This window comes from Python bivittatus, unplaced genomic scaffold, assembly GCF_059951505.1.
Source record: "Python bivittatus isolate LINGU-HERP-01145 unplaced genomic scaffold, Pbiv_v1 ctg000610_np1212, whole genome shotgun sequence".
NCBI classification, from domain to species: Eukaryota; Metazoa; Chordata; class Lepidosauria; order Squamata; family Pythonidae; genus Python; species Python bivittatus.
In genome coordinates, this window is record NW_028277088.1 from 48,436,618 (window position 1) to 48,461,005 (window position 24,388).

General features: G+C 34.9%; 1 protein-coding gene across 9 annotated transcripts in view; it reads left to right on the forward strand.

Moving 5' to 3' along the window:
* BBS9 (Bardet-Biedl syndrome 9) overlaps positions 1–24,388 on the forward strand; it is a 205,660-nt gene that overhangs the window by 2,392 nt on the left and 178,880 nt on the right. For 6 of the 9 annotated variants that reach the window (XR_015797719.1, XR_015797720.1, XM_088149956.1 and 3 more), the window contains 8 exons: positions 477–600; positions 1,039–1,189; positions 4,020–4,084; positions 5,817–5,930; positions 16,792–16,966; positions 20,886–20,967; positions 22,076–22,256; positions 23,010–23,139. Coding sequence is in view for 7 of the 9 variants with exons in the window: in XM_088149956.1 (XP_088006082.1) it covers positions 489–600; positions 1,039–1,189; positions 4,020–4,084; positions 5,817–5,930; positions 16,792–16,966; positions 20,886–20,967; positions 22,076–22,256; positions 23,010–23,139 (1,010 nt within the window). In the remaining 2 variants the exon portion in view is untranslated. Of the gene's footprint in view, positions 1–476; positions 601–1,038; positions 1,190–4,019; positions 4,085–5,816; positions 5,931–8,529; positions 8,698–16,791; positions 16,967–20,885; positions 20,968–22,075; positions 22,257–23,009; positions 23,140–24,388 lie in introns of those variants that run through there. The other 3 variants (XM_088149958.1, XM_088149959.1, XM_088149960.1) reach the window with 3 other exon arrangements.

A 24,388-nucleotide genomic window follows, 5' to 3' on the forward strand; every position in this document is an offset into this window, starting at 1 on the left:
TAAAGCTTGGTACAGTACACATAGCACTTTCCTTTAAGCATAATGTAATCACTAATACTCTGATCCAGCAAGACCTTCAGGGTACAATGAGGATTTCTGTGTATGCTAGAACAGGTATTTATAGCCTCCACCTCACAAACTGCTTTTAAATTTCTCCTGAGTTTGTTTAATGATTGAGATAGGATACAGAATTGAAAACTCCACTGGACTGCAATTTCCTAACTCTGCATTCCTAACTCTGCAGGTTACATTTTCTTTTGATTTGTGGGATGCCAGCTAAAATGTCAACACATCGTTGTGTTACATAAGCACTGTGAATGACAAGCTTGATGCATATCAGAAGTAATGATTTATTGTGGTATTTTGAAGGAAAAATATATTCATATTTTACCTACTAAACAGATGTTAGATGAAATCTGATTAAATATTATTAAAAACATTAAAGGGTTTTATACTAGTCAGTTTTTTCCCACTAGGGCTGACAGAGAATGTCTTTATTTAAAGCCCGGGAGTGGTGGTCTACAATAGTTGGCAATAAAGAAGAATTTGACCAAGGATGCTTATGTGTTGCAAATGTTGACAATAGCAGCAGTGCACAAGGTAAGTGGATACTTTTAAATTTAATGTGTGATTAAAATTATGAAATTGTATTGCTTGCAGTCAGGTGTGAGGTTGTAATTCCAAACATATTTATTGCAAGATGCATCGTACTAAACTGAGAAGAATTAAATTCTAAGAAAATAGCTAGTGTTCTATGGTATTGGGCTAGGACTGGATAAAACCTTTGAATCATGGAGCTCACTGGGAAGCTTTAGGCCAGTTAAAATTTCTAAGAAATTTGTGGAGGATAAAATGTTAGGAGATCTGGATATGTGCCTACTTGGGCTTATAGAGAAGGGATGTAAATAATATTTATTTAAAATAAAGCATGCACTGTTTGGTCCTATGGTGTGTTTACTTAGAACATTGTAGAAGGAACTGAATATGGATGTTTGTGAAGGCTTCAATTGTTCTTCCATAAATATGTTTTTATTTCAGATAAAATCATTGTGGGCAGTTATATGGGATTTCTTAGAATCTACAATCCCCATCCTATAAAACCTGGAGATGCTATGCAAGCTGAAGATTTGCTCTTGGAAGTGCAATTACCTGAGCCAATATTGCAAGTGGAAGTAGGAAAATTTGTTTCGTAAGTAAACAGTGTTGCTGTTTGTGATCAAGCTAATTGGTAGACTTAAACTAATTTATCTTACTGCTACAACCAGCTTGCTTCCCTAATGTATATTTTATGAAGTGTCTTGGGATTGTAGTGTAGTAATCAAGATATAGGCTTTGGATGCTTAGGTTTCTTGGAGCAATCCTAAAGCTCAGAAATACTAAGTTTCAACTATAGCTCCAAGAGAGTAGAAAAAAAGTCTTGTTAATTGTATATTTCTTCAGACATTTATCAAAAGATCAGAAATATGTTATCAGTTTCCACTTTCCAATACTGTATCCCACTGTTTCCTGGTTTTGTGAATTGTAATTTACCAGTGTCCAAATTAGCAATTATGGTAAGTGCAAAAGATGAGCGGAATTTTTGTGAGTGACTACTTGCACAAAAGAGGATTTTTGGGGGAAAAGGATTCCAGAAAGACCCTGATTCCAACTACCCTCTCCTCTCTTTTATATTGTTGGTTTTTGTTTGTTGATTTACTTGGCAAATATTGTGGTATTATTGTCTTTCTAATTGGCTGGATCACTTAGTTAATTAGAGATTGTACTGTCATAACACAGTGCTATTCAAATGTTGCTGTGTGGCAGTATCACAAAACAAAATTAGAGTGAGATCATTGTGTTCATATTGCAGGGGGGCACATTTTTCATGAAATCCACCTTAGTTTCATGATTTTAAGTAGCAACCACCAAATCGTATGCTGGTTTCAATCATGGTTTGAAGATTAGTTTTTTATGACAAATTGTGAACAGCAGAAAGCAATAAATAAGGAAATTGCAGCATACAAAAAGTTAGGTGTTCATGATGATCTGGAAGTCCTGTTCTTCCAGGAGTTTGTGAACCTGTGGAATAATAATAATTTATTAAACTTGTATGCTGCCTGACTCTCAACAGCTCTGGGCAGCTCACAACAACCTCACAAATTACAATAAAATAAAAGATAAAAGATAAAGATAAAAATGGCAAGCATGACAGACAAGATGGAAGGAAGTGAGGGGTCTAATTTTCCTTCGCTGAGGTCCAGGGCGAAAAACCAGACCTTCATAGCTCTTCTAAACCATAGCAGAGTGGTGGCCATTCAGATCTCTGGGGGAGCCTTGTTCCAGTGGGCAGGCACTGCCACAGAGAAGGCATCCTTTCAGATTCCCAGTAGATGGTTTTATTTAATCGAAGAAACCCAGAGTGCACCAATTCTGCAGGATTTAATTGGCTGGACAGATGCTATGGGAGACAGGCAGTTCCTTAAGTAACCAGGCTCTATACCATGTAGGGCTTTATAGATAACAGCCAGCACTTTGAATCACACTTGGAAGCAAACTGGCAACCAATGCAGCTTGTGAAGATAACTTCATTCAGCGGTTTCATGTAGATGTTGAAAAGGAGGGGAGAAAGAGTAGAGCCCTGTGGTACCCCACAAAGGAGGGCCTAGGGAGTGACCTACCCCCTCCAGTTAACATTGACAGGATCCGGCTCTGGAGAAGGGAAGAGAACCATTGTAAAACAGTGCCCTCAGTCCTCAACCCATGGAGCTGCTCAGGATACTGTGGTTGACGGCATTGGCAGCCATCGAGAGATCAAGGAACACAAGGATGGATGTACCACTTCCATCCTGGCTTTGCCACAAGTCATTGACAAGCACAACCAAGGCTGTTTCAGCACTAAATCCCAACCTGAAATCCAACTAAAATGGGTCTAGATAATCTGTTTCCTCCAGGGTTCTCATCAGCTGCAGACTGACCACCTTTTCAGGAAACTTGCCCAAAAAGGGAAGGTTGGAGACTGGTCAGTAATTGTTGAAAACCATTGGGTCCCAGGACAGCCTTTGAGGAAGGGGTGCATGGCTGCATCTTTCAATGCAGAAGGTACCAACCCCTCCAGAAAGGCCAACACCATGAGGTGGACCCAGCCACAAGTCACTTTCCTGGCTGCTTTTATGACCCAGGAGGGCCCAGATCCAGTAAAAAGATGGTTGAGAGTTCCTAATCCCATAACCCATAATTAAATTAGCTCTCAGGAGACGTATGTTCAAGTCCACCATCATTTAGTCATACTCTCTCTGCCTAACCTACTGTATAAAATAATTGTTATGGTGATAAAATAAAGGGAGATCACCATGTTAAAAGAAAGAGTCCGCTGAGATGGGTGGCTAATAAATTCAGATAAATAAATGTTGATCAGTGTATTCAATATAATTAATGGTTACTATAATGCTGTAGAGATGCCATGTGTCAGGCTTTGTGGATTATTTATTTATGAAATTTGTCTACCCCCAGAAACCTTAACTGGACTCTGTGTGACTTATAGAGGTTACATATAAAATACAAAATACATATAAAATCAATCAAACTTGCAAGATTGATATCAGCCCACCAGGTAGACCAGACCAGGAATCAACTCCACAGGAAGACTAAAACTACTTTTTTTGAGAGTGGTTATATTAACCAGATCTTGCAAGTCTGATTGTGCTGTACCTCCTGCCCTTCTTATACCCATATGAATTAGGGAGGTGTTTGTCTAAGCCACTTCTGCATACTTTCTGCTTGTTTTGGACTTAAGATATGTTTTTCCCCTTGTCACTTTAGTAATGGAGCTTGCCTATCTCCGTCAAGGTCATCTCCCTTATTCTCTACACATAAGTATGCAGCTGTTAAAAAATGATTTGTCAAAAGTATTAAGTGCAAAAAAGTTCATATGTTATATACTGTTGGTACTTAATATGATTTATTGGTCTTTTAGATTGTTAATTTTCAAGTAATGTATTTTTAAAAAAATATCACATTTTCCCCCTTGTCCTTTCTGCTAGTGGCACAGAATTGCTTCATCTTGCTGTATTGCATTGCAAAAAATTGTGCATCTATGCTGTCTCAGGTAAAAAAGAAATCAAATTATGATTGCAACTTACTTTCCCTATTTTCCACCTGTAAAATATAGCAAGTTTTTCTTCCTCCAGATCTAAGGATACCAAATCTATTTCACATTATAAAAAAGGCGATACCCTTTTGGAGAACTTTATTTATTTATCCCCATATTATTGAAAAAGTAATTATTAGCTCAAGTAACACTACTCTTTTAGAGAAGTTTTCCTCTTAATTTGTGGCAATGAAAAGGAAGTTTCTAACATAGTACAAGATTGTTGTACCATTTATGGTGCTACTTATAGTGGTGCTTAAAAGTTTATGAACCCTTTTGAATTTTGAATATTTCTGCATAAATGTGAACTAAAATGTGATCTGTCCTCCTCATAAATCCTAAAACTAGATAAAGAGAACCCAATGTAATAAATGAATCAAAAACATTATACTTGTTCATTTATTTATTGAGGAATGTTTGTGACTATACGTATATTTTTGAAATATTGAAAATTCAAAAGGGTTCACACACTTTCAAGCACCACTATATATCGTTTGTTTATGTTTAGTGTAGAAAATTCAGTTTGAGGCTGTCTGCAGCATGAAGGAAAGCTGTAGCTGTATACGTTTTTGTAAAGGCATGCATAGCTATAAAGCAAAACTTCAGGAAAAAGAAGTTCTTATTGAAAATGTATTTATTTTGGAAACATGCAACAATCCTAAAATCAGAATGAAAAAAGTTTCATTGTTGAACAGTATTGATGATTGATAAACCAAAAAGAAGCACTACTGTGCAATGGATACAATCTTAATGACCATTTAAAATGTTTTCTTGGTTCACCTTAATAACAAACAGTACACAGCTGAGTATTTCTAGTCTCTTTGTTTACTACAACTTGCTTATATATTTTTAAAAACACTTGTTTTAGTGAGAATCATGTAATAGGAGCATACCTTAATACTTAAACCTGGAGCTCAACATTTTTGCTCAGATTGATGTCCAGAAGATGTTTATGAGCAATTATATCGGTGCCAAGGTTAGCTTATTGTGCCGCAATTTGTTTAAATCATGAGTAGTAAGAGAACTGGTGCAGAAGGAAGTTGAGGCACACCCTTGTGGGGACTGTGTTATAGGCTAATAATGTGATTGATTAATTATGTGCCATCAAATCATTGTCAACTCTTAGTGACCACATAGATTTTTCTACCTGATAATCTGTAGAGGAATGATATGTTTTGAACACCCTCATATTTCAAAGATTCCATGATATGGAAAAATGGATTGATGAACTTTTGTCTGAGGCTTTGACCCCTCAAGTAACAGGTAGCTTGCAGCTTTCTGTTGTTGTTAGATTCCAAGCTCTATTGATTCCAGATAGCAAGTTATGGATGATGAGGAATTAAGAGTCCACCAAAATTTAGGGAGGTTGTGATGTCATTTCTCCATTTGCACTGTGTTACAGCTCTGTATCCCCTATTCGACATCAGAACCAATTCAAACAGAGTATAAACTGAAAACTTCCAGTTCTATGAGAAAAATATACTGCACTTACCTTTAAGTAGCGATTGGTTGATTTTTTTTTCCAGTTTTGTGATATAGGGATGGGGGGGGATATATGGTATAATTCAGGGAAACCTGAATTCTGACAACAGTATTCAAGTGTAGCACAGTTGCAGTACAGTATCTTTCACAATACATTTGCCACAGAAAATACTGCAAGCTTAATGCAGCCCTTTTCTTTATTTAATAGGAAGCTTAGGAAACATTGAACATGGCAACCAATACCAGCTAAAACGTATGTATGAACACAATCTTCAGCGAACAGCATATAACATGACACATGGACCATTTGGAGGTATAAAAGGTAAATGATCAGTCCAGGCCTATTTTCACTAATATAGAAAGAACAGAGGAGCAGTAGTTTAAGACACTGGTGCCAAATCTGTGGCTCAGGGGCCACATGCAGTTGGCTGAGGGATCAGATGCTACCATCTGTATTCCCCTACTGCTTTTGTTGTCCAGCAACAACAAATTTGCCATTTTTTCCCTGCCTCATTCTAGTGCTGCTTCTGTATATGAGGCAACTTTATATGAAAGAGAATATAGATGAAAGAGTGGTGGAATTATTTATTTTTGTTCACATGGTTTTTAATGTATTTTAAACCTAGAAGGAGATGTGGGAGAATGGCTATTGCTTTAAATGTGTTAAATTTGAACAATTAAATGTTTGATTAATGTTAAGATTTAATGTACATAATTTCTTATCTCTGAACCACTTTAGGTGTTTTCCCCCCCTCTGTGACCTTACCCTCTACGTATGGTTCCCGATATGTCATTCAAAGATTGGTTCAGCCCTGTAACAGTTACAATCCCCTCTCTAAGAAAGAGACTGGATACTACCGATGACATGAAAACAGCAAATAAATAATGTGATCAGTATTTTACTACCTGGTGCAAAGAATAGGCAAAATAATAATCTTTCTGGAAATATAATAGCATACCTTCTCAGAGGATAATGTACAGTGGTGATTTCAGGGTTTAGGATACCCAGAAAAGGTCCCTGCTCTCATCCCATTGTGCACATTTGTACTATTCTGCTCTTAGTTTCTTAATCCTGCCCCCTTCTCAGAGGAAGAAGCAAGAACACAGAGTAGTTAGTGTGTTGTTTAATTTGGATAATAGATTAGATTACAATGCCTTATGGCTAGATTGCTTCTATGAAAGAAGCAGGACTTCCAGATAGCGTATACCAAACGCTCTGGTCTATAATTTTTAAGGGATCATTCAGTGGTAAGTAGTGATCTAAGAGTATGGGATAAATACAGAAAAAGAATTAGTCCATATCTATCACCTCGTGTTTCACTATTAAGTATTTATTTAGATAAAGGAGAATGTATAAAAATAATGATCAGTGGATGGGCAATAATTCATATAGAATGCAAGACTTAATTTTAATAAGGCAAAAATGAAATCCTTTGAGATTCTTTCCTCAGAATGGCCAGAATAAGCTCATTGGTTCTGGTATCTACGTATATAAATAATATAGTCCAAAATAAATTACAGAAACAAGGTGGAATAAAAGATTTGACTAATTCAAAAAAGTTATCACCGAAAACTCAAGAGTCATTGGGAGTTGGGTGGCATACACATTTGACTAATAAATAAAAAATAAGTTATTGGGGTTTGTTTATAAGTTGCTGATGAAGTATAGTCCATAAAGTGCACAAAGCAAAGGCTGTATAATTAAATGGATGCAGATCAGTTGTCATGCGACGATGGGGTTATCAGTGGAAGAGAAATGGCAAAATTATGATTAATTTTACAATTGTTACAAGATGTTCTAGTGGTAGTGGTATACTGTATTACTCCAGTATTGATTATGAGAGTAGACGACAAATCGTGTTCTAAAATGGGTCATTATTTTCATATATGTTGGCAGTTTTATAAAGCTCAGCAATATTGGAAAATGATTAAGAATCATAATTTAAAGGTGGATTTCTCTTTTCAGCTTGTTATTTTCTTATTAAATATTACTAAACCTTATATCTTTATAAAGTATTTAGAACTGGCTTTGTACATGGGAACAGCTGCTAGGATTCTTTGTGTTTCTCATTGGAAATTATGAAGAGCCCCTTCAACTGAAAAATGGCAAATTAAGAGTATTCACCAATGTCAAAATTATTTTCACATCTGAAAAACAATCTGATGTGGAATTGAACTCAATGTGGAAACCATTTTTGGAATTCAGTCTTATAAAAGGGTTTGTACCAACATTCAAAGTTTGGGTTTTCTTAACATAAGATTATAATACTTTTTTAAAAAACAATTTGTTTAAATCATCAGATTTTCCAGATTAGGCAGAAATCATTGCAATTTTTAATTTCAATTTATAATTTATTGGCTCAACTCTGCTCCCTTCTTATGGGAAGAAACAAGATCATAGATCATATCAAACAGGAACATCCTTGTGAAAAAAAGATATAGCCTCTTGGATTTTCTAAAAATAAAACTTGAGCATGATACCAAATTTCTGAGCCCTCCAGGCTGTGAAACCTGTTGTTCCAGTAAAAAAATGGAAACTGGAGGAGACCATTGCTGACATACTTATAAGAACATATGATTAAAAGCAGGAAATTAAATTACAGGAAATATGGGACCTGAGATGTCCAGAATAATGGCTTCTCAGTTTCCATGTTTTGGAAATTGAGAAGTTATTATTAATGCAATGGTATTGATAATGTCTCAATAAAATGCCTTTTTTCTAGTTTGGCTTCTGCTTTCTTCATAGAGTACATTTAATCATAATAGCATTAATACATATATGTTTAATTTGGATAAAATCCAGATGAAATTATAATATATCATTTTATAATATGTATTGCTCTAGTACGATCCTGTTTCATGTAGAGGGTAAAGGCACCAGGCTAGAAACTGAGAGACCATGAGTTCTAATTCTGCCTTGGCCATGAAGCAGCTGAGAGACTCTGGGCCAGCCTCTCGCTCACAGCCCTAGGAAGCAGGCAGTGTCAAACCACTTCTGAAAATGTTGCCAAGACAACTACAGGGACTAGTCCAGGCAACTGCCAAGAGTCAAGACTGACTGGAAGGCACCAAACAAACAAAAAGCCTTGGTATTTTTTCTTCATAGTTTTCTTCTCTTTATTTTATGATATGTCCATTCATATTGAATTTTTAGATGGTGTTGAAATGTTACACAATATTAGTTTGTCTTCTGAGAATACAAAATAGTATGCTTTGTTATGTATCATTTTTTAAAAGTTTATAAGCCAAAAGAAATGAAACTTTGGATGTATGAGAGAAAGCAAGAGAATTGTTTGAGGTTAACTCGATGAGTTGATCAAATTTGTTATCTTTACTCTTCAGTTTCTAGGGAGTGGGGAACAAATTTTATTTTAGCTTATAAGTTGTTTCTTAAGTTTGGAAAGCTGATATGATGCTTCTATGTTGTTGTAATTATAATTTAGTTAATGATATCATGAGATGTAAACAAGATCTTTCTTTATGAATGCAGAAATATTTAACCACCAGAGGGCACTCATGTACTCTGAATCATAATTGAAATTCAACCAAAAATGTTTAAAGTGTTTAACTTACAAATAATGAATATACATGTTCTGAAGAATGCCAATATATGTAGCAAAAGTATTGGAATTCTTTTGTTTCTCGTTCTTACTACTGAAGCTTAATATCGAACTGAAGAATTCCTAAGATTAGGATAAATATTTTTTCATTTTTCTTCATTGTTCTGTTTTGGCTATACAACATCTGGAATAAATAAGTAGGTTATAATGGTTAATTAAGCCATCCCTTGATTTGCTGATATTACTGCTTTAGGGCACCAAGAGTTGTTTTTTTGGATGTTGAATTTTGTTTTTTGTGTGTGTTCTTATCACTGCTGCTATGAGCTGCCCAGAGTTATGGCACTTAAGGTAGACAGCTGTATATGCCTCTTATGTAAAATAAATAAAATAATTAATGCTGGAAAAATCCATAGATGTGGAGATGTCAGTTCTTATGGCTAGCTGTTGCCCTAGTTGTAATCAGACATTATTCAAAGGTTAACTTAAACTTGATCATTGCACTAAGTGTAAGGTATAATATAATGAAAATATTTGGATTATTATTACAGTGATTCCAGCTTAATGAATGGTCCATAGTGATAAGTTACAAATCATGAATTCACATACTTTATTGCATTTGCGTATTGCATATTGCATATTGCAAATGCATTATTGCATTTATTTATAAGTTGAACTCATAATACCAGTTGAACTGTTTGTAAAACCACAGGCATGTGGAAATGCAATTACAAAGTATTATATTATGATAATAAAATAAAAATCACTGAAATATGCTTGGTAGCCCTCTATTATCAGTTGTAATAGAAGTTAGCCATAGCATATCAAACATACTGGATGTTGCTGGGGGGGTCATTTGTTGTTATTATTTCTTAACTTTCCCTTTCTATATGGCTACTGGATCAACCTGCTTTCCACACCCAGTATCAGTGCAAGAAACAAGTCTGAGTTTTTGTTAGATTACTAAGTAAATGACATTTTGTGACTCTTCTGAAAGAAAGTCTGTTGAAAGTAGCATTGTTGGAATTAAAAAAAACACTCATATAATATTTAAAAAATATAAAATGTCTTCTAGAATTGATCTTGTATATTAATCTATCAATTCAGTTAAGCAGAAGAAAAGTGATTAAAAACAATTGTATTTTTAGAACAATAGAAAATCATTATGGGGGGAAAATATAGGAAAGAGATGCTATAGAAAAGTTTAGCTTTTCTTAGCCAACATATTTTAATTCTTTTTACCTTTATTGTACTTCAGCCTAGAGGGGAAGTATTACCTACCTAAAAGCCATGTAACTTTTTAATAGGAAACTCATGAGCAAGGTAGACATGGGCTTATTTTCCCATAATTTTGTAAGGGAATTTTTATAAGATATTGGTGTGGATAAAGATGATCAGTTCAGCTTTTTGTTGAAAAGTTAGAAGTGTTTTTTTTTTTTTGGCTTGTATTTAAATAGGACAGTGATAAAAATTTGGATATGGATTTATAGGTGTATAAGACCATAAGAATCAAGTTGGATGTCAGTTTCACAATGTGGAAAACTACCCAAAATAGTGCTAAATCCAACACAAGCTTAGGAAAGATAAAGATGTATGTATCTTATTGTTTATCTTGGGACTCCAATTGGGCTCCAATCTCTTAATTTTTAATAGAATGGATGAAAGTTGCAGACAGTAGAGTATTTTTTAATAAATGAAACCTGCCAAATTTCAGAGAGATAAATACAAGAATTAGATGCTAGACATTTAAAATTTTAATTCTTAAATTTTTGGCATCGATATTTGCAAGCATAGTTGGGCCTTCTGTAAGAATAAAATGTTCCAGATTCCAGAGAACAGGTCTTTTATTTTATTTTGCAAGAATATGGATCTGTCTGTCTGTCTGTCTGTCTGTCTATTTCCTAGAGCCAGTTTGGTGTATTGGTTAAAGCCTCAGGCTAGAAACTGGGTGACCATGAGTTCTAGTCCCACCTAGGCACAAAGCCAGCTGGGTGAACTTGGGCCGGTCACTTTCTCTTAGCCTTAGGAAGGAGGCAATGGCAAACCACTTTTGAAAAACCTTGCCATGAAAACTGCAGGGACTTTTCCGGGCAGTCTCTGAGAATCAGACTACATGTATGTATGTATGTAAATATCTATATATATGTGTGTGTGTGCATGTAAGTAAATAAAAATCTCCTAAGGTCTAGGATGTCTGTGTAACTTGTTCTCTAAGGAATTTTACTCAGTGCAGGTAATGCCACTACTTCTTAAATGAGATTTCTCCCCACCCAGATTTCAACTTTTTACTTGAAATCTGGATGAGGTAGAAGAGGACTAAGTTTTTTAAATAAATGTCTGCAGTTTCCCTTTTTTAATAATGGCAGTCAGATTCAAGTGATATTAAAGTCTATGGTGCTGGTACAAACACAGCATCGAAGAAAGAATGAATAAAGATTTTTTTGTTTTAATAAATGCAGCCGAGGGAGTACTTGGGGAATAAGATACCTAAACCAAGTTATAAGAGTTCTAGTTCAACATATACTATAACTTCTAACAATAATTTATCAGCAAAACAGATGAACAAGTAAGGTATAACTAAGCAAAACAGCATTGGAAAGATATAAATCATCCCAATACTTTCCCTGCTAACTTTATTGGTTCCAATTCTTTCAGACCTGTTGGGCAGAAGGCCTGAATGCCAAGCTCAACCAAGAAATCTGCTCCTACAGTCATTATTCTCTGGACTCTATTTGGGGAAAAGTCTACTTAACTTCTCACCCCACCTCCTACCCCACTTTGGAAGTTTTTTTTTTTTTTTTTTAATCTGCACTCAGTCGTTACCGACTCTGCAGTGACTGCTTGGACGAGTCCTTGCAGTTTTCAAGGCAAGGTGTTTCGGAAGTGGTTTGCCAGAGCCTCCTTTCTAGAGCAGAGCCCAGCTGGCGAGCGCAGGAGGCGGGGTTTCCGTTGCTTCGCACCCTTTTCGGGCGAGTGTGGTTGCGCTACCCGGCAACTGCTCCCAACTCCTTTTGCAAGGCACCGCCAGTATTTTTCCTCCCACTGGAGTGAGAGTACCCATTTATCTACTCACGTGAGTTTTCGAACTGTTGGGTTGACAGGAACTGGGGAGGAAACAGGAGCTCACCCTGTTAACGCGAAGGCTGGACTCGAACCACTGTACTACAGATAACTAGTGACCAAATTCTCACCATATCCAAATATTGTAGGCAAAACATTTTGGGATGAAAAAATACTTTAGGTGATTGACTTTTCTCCAGCTCACGATTTGCATACCCGTAATTTTAACAGTTCATTTAAGAAGCTATCATTTAAAGAGTTTATAAAGTATTGACGTGTAAAACTGCTGACAGTAGTATGATTATACGTAACAAGATAAGTATCCTACTCCTCCAGACATACTTCATCTAGCCTGACGACATGTTTCCAACAGCGTCCAGTTAGATATCTTACTGAACTTCACAAGCAGGGCATAAAACCTGATAGTTACAGCTTATTGTTCATTTCAGTACATATTGTAATCAGAAACATGGAGATTATATTTAGTTATAGTTAATAGACACAATAATTATAGTAAATAATCCATCCTCTCTGCTAGAATGTTGTGTCTAGTTTCTGTTGTATTTTAGAATTTTCATTAAAAATAGACTTGATAGAACTTAGTTTTCTTACCCTAATTGCCTTTATAAAGCTTCTAATATGTTCTTGGTGGCTAGATATATATTATGAGCCTGATCTCTACAGTTTAACGAGTTCTGGACTTTGGGTTGAAATTAAGCCATGAAATTTTGTCCCATGAAAATAATGTTTTATGGTATTTTGCAAACTTGGCTAATGATGGTTATAGACCAAATACGTAATTTGATAATTTAAAAAAAAAATCTATCTAAGGTTTCTGTCATCCGTATTTCATTTGACATAGCATAATGTGAGAATCCAACCATTGATAGAATGTACACATTATACTAATACCAAAATCTGGTATTAGAAGATGCAACTGTTTAAAAATTATTTTATGACATTTATTAATGAGTGAACAAATTCTTTTGAAATAGTCTGAATATAAGAATTGGTATTTAAACTTTAAAATTGTGCCCTCATTCTTTCAGTGAAGCATTTGAGTTTGGCTATTATCTTAATTATTCATGTTAGTTTAGAGAATAATACTTTGTTGTATTTCTTCAGAGAGTGGTATTGTGGTAATCCAAGTTTTCTGTTCAAAAAGGCATGCATGCTTATTAATCATCATCAGGCCAAATCAATCCACTGTAGTTGAAGGCCTCTTCATTGAAGATTATGGACTGTAATCTACCATGCTGGTTCAGTGTGGGTTGGTACATAGATGTTTTTTGACTTTCCAATCAAGAGGTGAGGGAGAGTGACTAGCCCAAAATAGACCAGCTGGTTTCCATGCCTAAGGAAGGAGAAGGACTTGAGTCTCCCCACTTCCAGGCCAGTACTTTAACTACTACACTACACTGGTTGTCATATATAAACATCCATATATGCACACTGTCTTTCCTTCTCTGTCTCTTTTCCCTCATGGATTTTAATTTTAAATATGCATACATCAGCAGATTTTTTTCATATCACCTTGGGTCTTGTGTCAGAGTATCTGGAACTTTAAGTGAGCTACAACATTCTTACTTTAATTATTAATGTTAATTTATTTTGGATATTTATCCAATTGAACATAATATTAGAAAATTATGAATCGTTATTTATCATTCGATATTTTGGACTTGATAAATATTCATTTAGCTGTAAAGGTTTTGAAATGTTTGCACCCAGGTCTATAGGAACATTTCTGTGTATGTACATAGAACTGTTTCTAATATTATGAACAATAATACCTAAGTTGAACAGAAGTCATATATCCTGCTCTATAATTTGAAAAACATGTCTCATTGTACGAATTTAAGGAAGTCATAACTCTGAAACAATTGGCCTGTTCAAAAAATGCTTTAAGATTTCTACATGTTAAACCTATAATTCTGTTAAAATTATTGAATTTAGTAATGGGAAGCATTTGTTCACTGACTTAAACTGTGAAGAGTTTACATTTCCAAGAAAGATAGATGGCTTTTACTATTGAAGGAACAGGAAAGCCTTAAAATTACCACCATGTGGAAATCTGAAACAAACTTCAAAATATTAGTGAAGTAAATGTGTTCTGATGGGAATAAATAATTTCATTAAAGTTGTTAGTGAAAATGGTGTCCCAGAGGCTTAAAGGGATAAAATCTTATGATATGATATATGAGGCCTTTATCGGTTACAGTTATAGAGAAAATGTAACTGGTTTTTTGTTTGTTTGTTTTGTAAATCATGATAATATAATATGGCAGTTCCGGAGATAACTTTTATAACTTTTTGTGTAATATAAATACAAATATTTATTTTAAGCTTACAGCTCATTTAAGAAATGGAAAAGCAGCTGGTGGAAATTTGATTTCTGTAAAACTGCATTAGTTTTTTCTCTGGGTCAACTGGTGGACCCCCATATTGGCTTCTCACTTCCCATTTGTTGATCATTCAGATGCCTAAACACTTGGGCTGTTATACTAAAAATTTCAGTCTTTAAGAAAGGTGATATAGTGTAGCTTATTTCTTTCTGATCAGCTTTCTGAATGCTATCAGTAAATGTTATGCTAAACATCTGGATGAGAAACTCAGTGGCTAATTAGAACAAAAGCAAGTCTTGGCTGATGAGCAAACAGCTTTTAGAATAAGATGATCTACCATAGATACATCTATTATTTTAAACCATCTGGCAAAAAAAATATTCCTCTTGATCTCAAAATGCCCTTTATGCTGCCTTCATAGATATAAAGGTGGCTTTTGATTTGCTCTCTAGGAAAGTATTGTGGGAGAAACTAATAAATACCTCTGTGGATCTCCATCTTACTAGATTAATTGTGATGCTGCATGAGAATACATGCAAGTTAGCTGTACAGCAAATGGAGGTCTCCCAACCCCAGTTTCCACCATAACAGGCATTAAACAACATTGTATTCTGGGCAATACAGTACACTATTTAATCAGTAAATTAGTTTGAGCCTTAAAGTGAATTTCATCCCTCTTATTGCGATGGAGTAGACCTGAACCAGGGCATGTACTCATGCTTGGTCAGATTTATTCTTCCTTTTCCGCTATCTGTCCTCTAGGCATTGTTTCTGTTATCTGCCAGAGGCCCTCTGAAAACCCATGAGCATAAAAGTTTTCCTTGCTATTCATTAGGCTTAAAACAGCCTTCTTGTTACTAACTTCAGATTTCTCTTTAAGATCTGTCTTTTCTATGAATTACCCCATTTCCTCTACTCTATTTTAACTTTATAACCAAAATTGAATATGTTTCATATTCTTTTGTTTGTTTATTCCTGCCTCTACATGTTTCTCTCTTTGCTCTGTTGTGTTCTATGTTGGTTGGGGGAAGTGCCATGCACATTGAAGGTATTTTAAGAATCAAGTGTTTTTTTTACTGATAGCAAAATTATGATAAGAATAAGAGGGAATTTATTTTTCCACCACATAGAGTTTGTTTATTTATTTATTTATTTAATTATTTAATTATTAAATTTATATGCCACCCATCTCCCCCAGAGGGTGACTCTGTGCGGCTTACAATTAAAAAGTTTAAGTGATTGTATATTTCTACTGTATAATGAAGAAAACATAAAAGTAAAAGTACATTTTAAAGCATATGATATACTGTCAAGTGCACAATGTCCACGCCCCAATCCCAAAGAATTCTTATGCAACCAGGCCTGGTTCAGAAAAATGCTCCTTTATTTTGTGGTACATGTAGCTTTGAACAAAACATTGCTAAAACTAAAGCCTTGAAAAATTTCTCTCTATTTATCCCCCCTGCCCTAATTGCCCTGGTGCCTCAATTCCTCTTCACCTGGTGGTGACCTCTTCCCTTCCTCCCATGGATACATAGCTCTTTCCTGGGCATCAGGCCCCCACTGGCCTTGCCTGCAATCTGACCTGGCCTCATTGCCCATATAAGGTTAAGCTCCGCACCATCCCCCATTACTACTCCTATTACAACCCTTAACTACTAGCCCCCCTCCCCAGTCACAACTGGCAGAAGCAAATCAAACAAACTCCCATTGACTGCTATGCTTTGTAAATTGACAATTGTTGGTTGATGCAGGTTCTGACATATACAGGTAGTCCTCAAATTACAATGGCAATTGGGACCAGAATTTCTGTCACTTAACAATGGATTTTATTAATACCAAATACAGTAATTTCTTATTGCAAATTTTTGAAAACATTCCTTGACATTTTAGTAGGTTTCTTTGTTTTTTGTTTTTTTAAAAAAAACTTTTGAAGAGATGCCATACATTTAAAGTGAATGACTATAACTATAACTAGTTGGAGCATTTAACTTTCTTTATCCTGGGAGGCTCACTTTCTGGCCTGAAGAACCTGACAAATAACTTCAGTAATTTTTCATTACTTGGTTATGTCAATCTTTCTTGAGAGATGTATAAGTATAGTGTACATTCAACAAATACAGAAGCATATGCTCTTACAATCATAGAATTTCAGCAACTTTTTGGAGAGGAAGGGGTTAAAGTAGAAGGTCACTGCTTTGCTTCTTTTTATTTTATTTAGGTCAAGATTTGATCTGTATACAGTCTGTGGATGGAATGCTTATGCTGTTTGAACAAGAAAGCTATTCGTTTGGCCGTTTTCTTCCTGGCTTTCTTCTTCCTGGTCCGTTGACATACAGTTCTCGAACAGATTCCTTCATTACCGTCTCTTCCTGTCGACAGGTTGAGAGCTACAGGTACTTTTAGACATTATACCTGCTGCTCTTTAACACATATTTATATCAAGTTTTCAGGATGATTTATACCTAATGAAAATCTCAGTCTTGACTTAATTAATGCTCCACCTAGCTAACTATGTAATTTCTGCCAGTGGCTACATCCAAATATTCAAAATATTCTAACATTACTGAGTACTATGAAGTATCCTGCTTCCTAAGTTTCCATATCCCTAAATGCCTGAGAACCACTTTAAGTTTTACAGGTTCTTCTTTGTGGTATCTGTGCATCACAGATATGATTCTGCATTTCTACAGAATGTCTTTCAGGAACCTTCTGAAGATGAAAGAATTTGTAATGGAAAGGATATCTCTGCAGAAAACATACACTTAGAGGGCACAACTGCTACATTTTCCATTCTTCACTGTAGAGGTTTCCAGAGATCAAGGATCATCTTATCCTAGTGAATAAAGAGGGCTATAAGAAAAGCATTCATGAAATGTTATTTCAACATAGTTCTGTCCTTTTTTCTTGCCAGCTATGCCTGGTCTGTTGCCAACACTTCTTTTTAGAGAAGAAAGCTTTTCTAAAGTGCAGGATGAAGAGTTAAGTCTAGGGATTGAAGCTGAGATGGACAGAGCAAGGAGTATATATCTACTTTCAATTTAACTCTCCAGAGCCAGATTAATTGCATCCTTGGGTATTGAAGGAATTTGCTGATGGCCTCCCAAAAGGTTTATGTAAAGTTTAGGTGTTATCCTTGAGAAATCATAGAGAAATGGTTGAAGTGCAAGATGACCGGAGAAGGGCATCCCTATAGTCAGAAAAAGAAAAAAACAGAAAACTATAGAGAGATCAGTCTGACAATACTAGAACAGATTAAAAGGAGGTTGACCTTGAAAGTGATGTGTTAATTACCAGAAATCAGCATGGTTTTGCCTTAGTCTTATCAGATTCACTATCACATTTTTTGATCAAGTAATTTCCATAGTAGTTTGTAGGAATTATGTAGGTGTAATATTTATTTATCAGACTTAAGGGACACTCTAATCAACTGACTGAGCAGGGTACAACTCCTCAAATCCATAATTAAGGTTGAAATAAATACATAATAATAAAAAATTAAAACCAAGGTCATACATTATAAAACGTCTGTCTATCAAGAATCAGACATTCCAAAAATAAAAATAATTATTCATGCACAGCAATAGTCATAGAGCCTTCCCCTGAGGTGTAGTGAAATAGACTTTATGAAGATGAGGGAGGGGGCCATCTGTGATACTATTCCCAAGGTGTGGGGCTATGACCGAAAAACATATTTCCTTGGTCTGTAGATGCCAGTCTCTGATTGAGGGGCATACAAAGAATCTTCCATACTATATTTTACCAAGCAGGCACATGTTATTGAGAGAAAGTGATCCTGTAGATATCCAGGCCCTGAACAATGAAGGGCATTAAAGGTGATAACCACCACTTTGAAATGCACCCTGAAGCCTATTGGCAACCAATGCAACTCTCAAAAGAGAGGTGTTATATTAATGTCTTGTGACCCATAACTATTTAAGCTGCTGCATTCTGGACTAGCTGTATCTTCCTTTTTAAGCATAGCCCCCTGTAATGCACATTACAGTAATCTTATCAAAGTTGACTAAAGCATAAATGACATTGAGTAAATATATCTTGATGTCAGCCAAGCATTTGATAAGGTACCCTGTGATAGTCTGACAGTAAGTAGGGGGAGATGGGCAGCATATAGAATGAATGAATGAATGAATGAATGAATGAATGAATGAATGAATGAATGAATGAATGAAGTTAGTTAAAGGTGGTCTAGATGGTATAACAAATACATAGATGGCTTGAAAATTGTACTTCAAAGAGACTGTGCTAAGAAATGAGGAACCAGCAATGGTTATTCATCAAAATGGAGCAGGGTGTTGAGTAGAATTCTACAAAGTTCAGTCCCAAGCCCTGGATTCTTCACCATTTATATTGTTGCACAGTTTAATAACAGAAACTTGAAAGTGTGACAGAGATTCCCCCCCCCCCCATTCTAAAGAGAATCAAGGTAAGGCAATCTTAAGTTTCTTCCTCACTCCTTCCTCCCTTCCAGGGCTAAGCTGGTGATGACTGTTGCAAATGTCTTCAAGGCCATCTTTACTACTCTAAAATAGGCTAGTGAAATGAACTAAAAGTAACAGTCCGAAATGCAAATTTCTTCACTTTGGAAACCTAAAATAAAAACACATAAATGGGGAATACCTGCTGCTTTAGTTTAAGGTGTTGTAGAGAGGTGTTTCATTTGTGCTGCAAGTACCTTTTAGTGATTAAATCTGTAGTTCTGCTAAATTCTGTAAAGGAAGGAATTGGGAATATGTATTTTTACAAAGGTGTAATATAACATTCTTCAAATATCAGAAGTTATGTGATATAGAAGGTTAAGAATTATTTATCATTGCTGAGTGTAGGTCATGGAATAATGGATTTAAGTTCCTAGAAGAAATATTCAGCTGAATGTTAGAAGTAGCTTCCTTAACAGTAAGAGTAGTCTGACAGTGTAATCAGTTATCCAGAATGGATGTGTTGTTCAAGTAGAGGCTAGTCAACCATTTTTTGGGAATAGTTTAATCCACAGTGGATTGGATTGGATGGCTTAAATGGCTGCTCCAGGCTCAATTATTTTAAAGTATTATAAATATAGTAGTATGGCGGATTGTAGTTTGACTGTAATTCCAAGTGTGAATGCTACAGAAACGTATCTGTTCTGTATCTTTCAATGCTAATAATAATTATTATTCTAGTTACAGTATTAGCAGAAATAAATATGTTGTCTTATTATGTTATCTTAGTGAATTCATATTCAAGCTCTGTGTTTCTGTGTGTGACTATGTTACCAGATTGTGGGGTTGATTGTATAATGCCATGCTGGTTAAAGACTGAAATATTTGATTTGATATTGATTTGATATCTTTGAGTTGTTCCAGGAAGGTTGTTCCACATGAGACAAAAACAGATGATGACACGAGCAGAGTTTAAAAAATGGAAAGCTGCTAAAAACATGGGCATGCACTCCACTTACTCTCAGTGCCAGCAGTGATCCTGAGGAACTGGTGTAGATTTTGGTTTATTTTCTTTCTGAAACCAGATACATTGGCAGCAAGCTATCTAGCCACTCAAATCCCTCTTTTGATGTTCAAATTTTTCTTTCACAGGGAGGCAAGGGATAATGCTAAATGGCTTTTGAGATTGCTTCCCTTGTCCAAAAGCCCCGCTTTTCAGCAGGGAAGGCATGCGTATTTTTCCTGTTCATAGAAGAATGTGAATATTGAAGTCAAAGCAGCAGAGAATACGCTGTCTTGGAGCCCAACTTTTGGAAATCTGTGATTTTGTATACTTCTGACAAATAGCTTTTTTGTTGTTTCTTTCCCAACCGGATTACTTCTGTTTTGAGTCTGTGCTACTAGCTTGTAGATCAACAAACTTCAGAAGAGTCTCTGACTTTGTGTCAAGTGTTCTTGCTCCTGGTCTTTGCAAAATAGTGAAGTGGTTTCAGCCATCCACATTTCTATGGCACTATTGTTTGGATCTCTCTGCAAGACTAACATCTTTTAGCTGAGCCATGTTGACTTGCATTTTCTTCTAGGGAACTTTTTAATTACCTGTTGAAAGTTCCACTAATTACTCATTTGTGTGATACACAGACTCCACAAAGAACAGGCCGCCTCATTATAATTATTTCAGTGGTCATCAGTGCATTCACAGAACCCACCCTCCTTCTACCTGTACCTGTTTTTAGACAGATGTTCCTTGGTTGCTGTTAAAGTTAAAATATAAATACATACAAGTGAAACAGTATTATGTTATGTTCTTTTTGTGTGTATTCTAGTATAACATTTTCCTTGTTTTCACATTACATAAGTATTTTTGTTTAAACTACAGGTACCAAGTGCTTGCATTAGCAAAAGATGCTGAAACCCAAGAAACTGAGCAACAAAAAATTGGATCTGGAAAAAAACTTGTGGTAAATTTAGCTGTATAGATCAGTATGGTGCTTAAATAAAACGTTTTTTACTTTAAAAAAACCTTTTACCTTTGAGGAGATTTTTCTTTTAGACAGAGTTAAGGCAAAACAACTATGTTAAGACTATGGAGGTTCTGCTTTTAGTTTCAGCAAAAAATGCAAATATAATAGCACTAACAATGATTGTTTTGCTGCCAAAATTTTGTAATGCAGCATTGGACCGTAACAGGGATTCAAAAATTAAGCTGGAGGGCTGCAGGGAGCTCATTGCCTTTTCTGGTATAAATAATCAGTGCTATTGCTTAGCTACACTTAACTACAAACCCTAACCATAATCCTACAAACACTTTCTTGGGAATAAATCCCACTGAGTTTAAGAAAGGTTTCTTGTGCACAGATGTGCATAGGATTATACTGTAAATTAATTTATGTAGTCACAGTCCTCAATTCAGTCATAGGGCTTGTGTTGATTTTCCTAAAAAGAGATCCTCCATATCAGTAAGGGAAAACAAGCAGTTACATTTTTAAACTTGATGTAATTTTAAAAGGAACTGTTGAAATGTTGAGTACTAGAAAAAGTAAGCTAAAGTTTCATTTCCTGTTATCTATACCAGGCCATTATATTTTCTTTGTTTTGCATCATTTGGGTATATTTTGTACAACTTTTATCTTCTCTTGGCATGTATTTTGCCACATAAATTTTTTGTTTTCGGAGTAGGGTTTATCTGATTGAAACTAGAGAGCAATTAAAACAAGGAGAAATCAAAACTAAAAAGTAATGGTTTTAAAACATTTCTTATAATAGGTAATTTTATAGGCTGAGACAAGCTAAATTAGTTGAAATCCCATTACTTTAATGGAAGCTGGTCCAGTTAATTTTAGTCTCTCATGTACCCTATGATATGAAACTGATCTTGTGCTTTATGAAGCTTGTTCCTTTACTTAAACAATGAAATATGCTGTAAGAATGAAACTAATGTATACCATTGTGGTTCTACTATGTGGCATTTATCTCAGGTTGAAAAACAATTTTATTTGAAGTGAATTTAAAGCTGCTGTTAAAATATACTCCACACTGCTGTACTTTGTGTCTCTTCATCTGTTTAAGGTGGACTGGATTTCAAACATTGGGGAGCAAGCCCTGGACATATGTGTTGTTTCATTCAATCAGCTTGTTTCCAGCGTGTTTGTTCTTGGGGAGAGAAATTTCTTTTGCCTTAAAGATAATGGACAAATTCGGTTCATTAAAAAGCTTGACCACAGCCCAAGTTGTTTTCTTCCATACTCAGGTTGGTGAACAAAAACAGTGACTAAGTAAAACAGTTTTTACGAGTTCTAATTCTAGCATGTCAACCAAAATTATACACTTGTAAATATTATTTGTTTGTAACAGTATCTTTAACCTTCAGTGCTTTTTGAGTACATACAAATATTCTGTGGATTCATTATATTATAATCTACAAATACATTTTGGTTTTGAACTATAGAAGCAGGGCTTGCTGTTATTTTACTAAAATAAATGGATGTCTACACGTGAACATCAGATTCTTAAAATGGACTCAGTGGTGTGATTCTGAGTTCAATATTTTTGAACCAAATTAAGAGCATTTATATTTAAGGGTTTTATTCATATATAGGGAATTTGATTATGATGTTCTATGTGGCTTTTAGTTAATATATTTTTACCCATTCTTAGCAGGGTTACATTGTTAAATTTAAACCAAGCAACTATAAATCTTTTTATTACAAAAATTGTACCATATCTCATTTGTCCAAACTTAAATTTTTTGTTACAGATGTATTTAATATTCCTTTCTAGTTTATCAACTGTTTGAAACTACAATGGATTCACAAATTTTGATCTTAGTGACCAAAATATAGTCTTGATATTTCTAGGAGTTATACTTTTTTTGTACATTTAATGAGTTGAAATTAGTTATTTCATGTATATTTGTGTAACCTATGCCTCTTAAAAGAAGAAAAATAGCTAAAAGAAATATGAATATAAAATCTTCCCTAAACTCCTTGCATATATATTGTAGTGTCTGGGACTGTCATAAACACACTGATTGGAAATCACAACAGCATCCTACATATTTATCAAGATGTGACTCTAAAGTGGGCAACTCAGCTTCCTCATATTCCTGTGGCAGTACGACTGGGGAAATTACTGTACGTAGCCCTAGCATAATTTTAGCTTAGAATTATTATTTTTTTTTCCTAGAATAAATTTTGATTTGAATTTAATTGTCCTTGACTGGCGCTTGTTCAGCTATATTGCTTGATCAGATGAATTGAGATCTGAGAAAGCTTATACCATAATAAATTTGCTAGTGTTTGAGATATACAAGACTTCTTGTTTGTTTTGTTCCAAAAGTTTAATATGATTGCTCCTCTGGCAATGGTTATATTATGTTACGTTGTCGTCTTTCTTTCACTTCAGTTAATATACAGAAACAATGTTATTACAGTATATGTTTTAGCGTTGTGATATTGAATGGATAACACTGATAACTGTAATGTATTTATTTATTTGTTATATCCCACTTTTCTTCAAGGAGATCAAAGTAGTATAGATAGGACTCCTTTTTCTGATTTTTTTCTTATAGCAACAATCCTGGAGTTAGGCTGGACTGAGAGAGAGTAACTAGCTCAAAGTCACCTAGCTGAGAGTGGAGTTGAACCTGTATATCTCCAGTCTTATTCCAACACTTTAACTATTAACCAAATATTGCTGCTTTGCTTTGGAGATTTTTCTTACTAGCTATCCAGCTGAGGACATGAGTGCACACACTCACATAATACACTTTTTAATGGATTAGTTTTATGATCATCATGGGAGAGTCATTGTTATCTAATTTTTAATTTATTGGATATACAGTAGTCAACATTTGCTTTCATATGTTTAATTTTTTTAAAAGTACAACATGGATGGTAGTACCTTTGGAAAACTATATTCCTTGATTGAAAAGCATTAATTTAGAACATCTAGGTCAGGTGCAATTTATAGGTAGATGCATCTCTTGATTTCTTTTTTTTTTTCTTCTTCTTCTATATAGTCACAGTGGGCTGCCAATTTTTTATATTGGTGCTCTTTCTGTTACCCTTTTCAATTGCTGTCTGTTTCATAACTGAATAGGGAATACAAGTATATTTATTTTACTCAACAAAGCAAATAGGACTTCAAGGGGATTTTCATTAAAAAAAAAAAAAAAAAAAACCTTGGGAACAAATACCTATCCACTACAGCTTTATGGATTATGTGGAGAAATTAGCAACTACTAGAAAAAAAAAGCCAGAAGATCCATCTAAATCTTTTACATGATGTACAGTTTATCCCTTCATTATTATTTTCAATAGATTAAGCAAATATATTAATTGAGTGAATTGGTAACTAAGTTCAGATGATTTTGAAACAAGA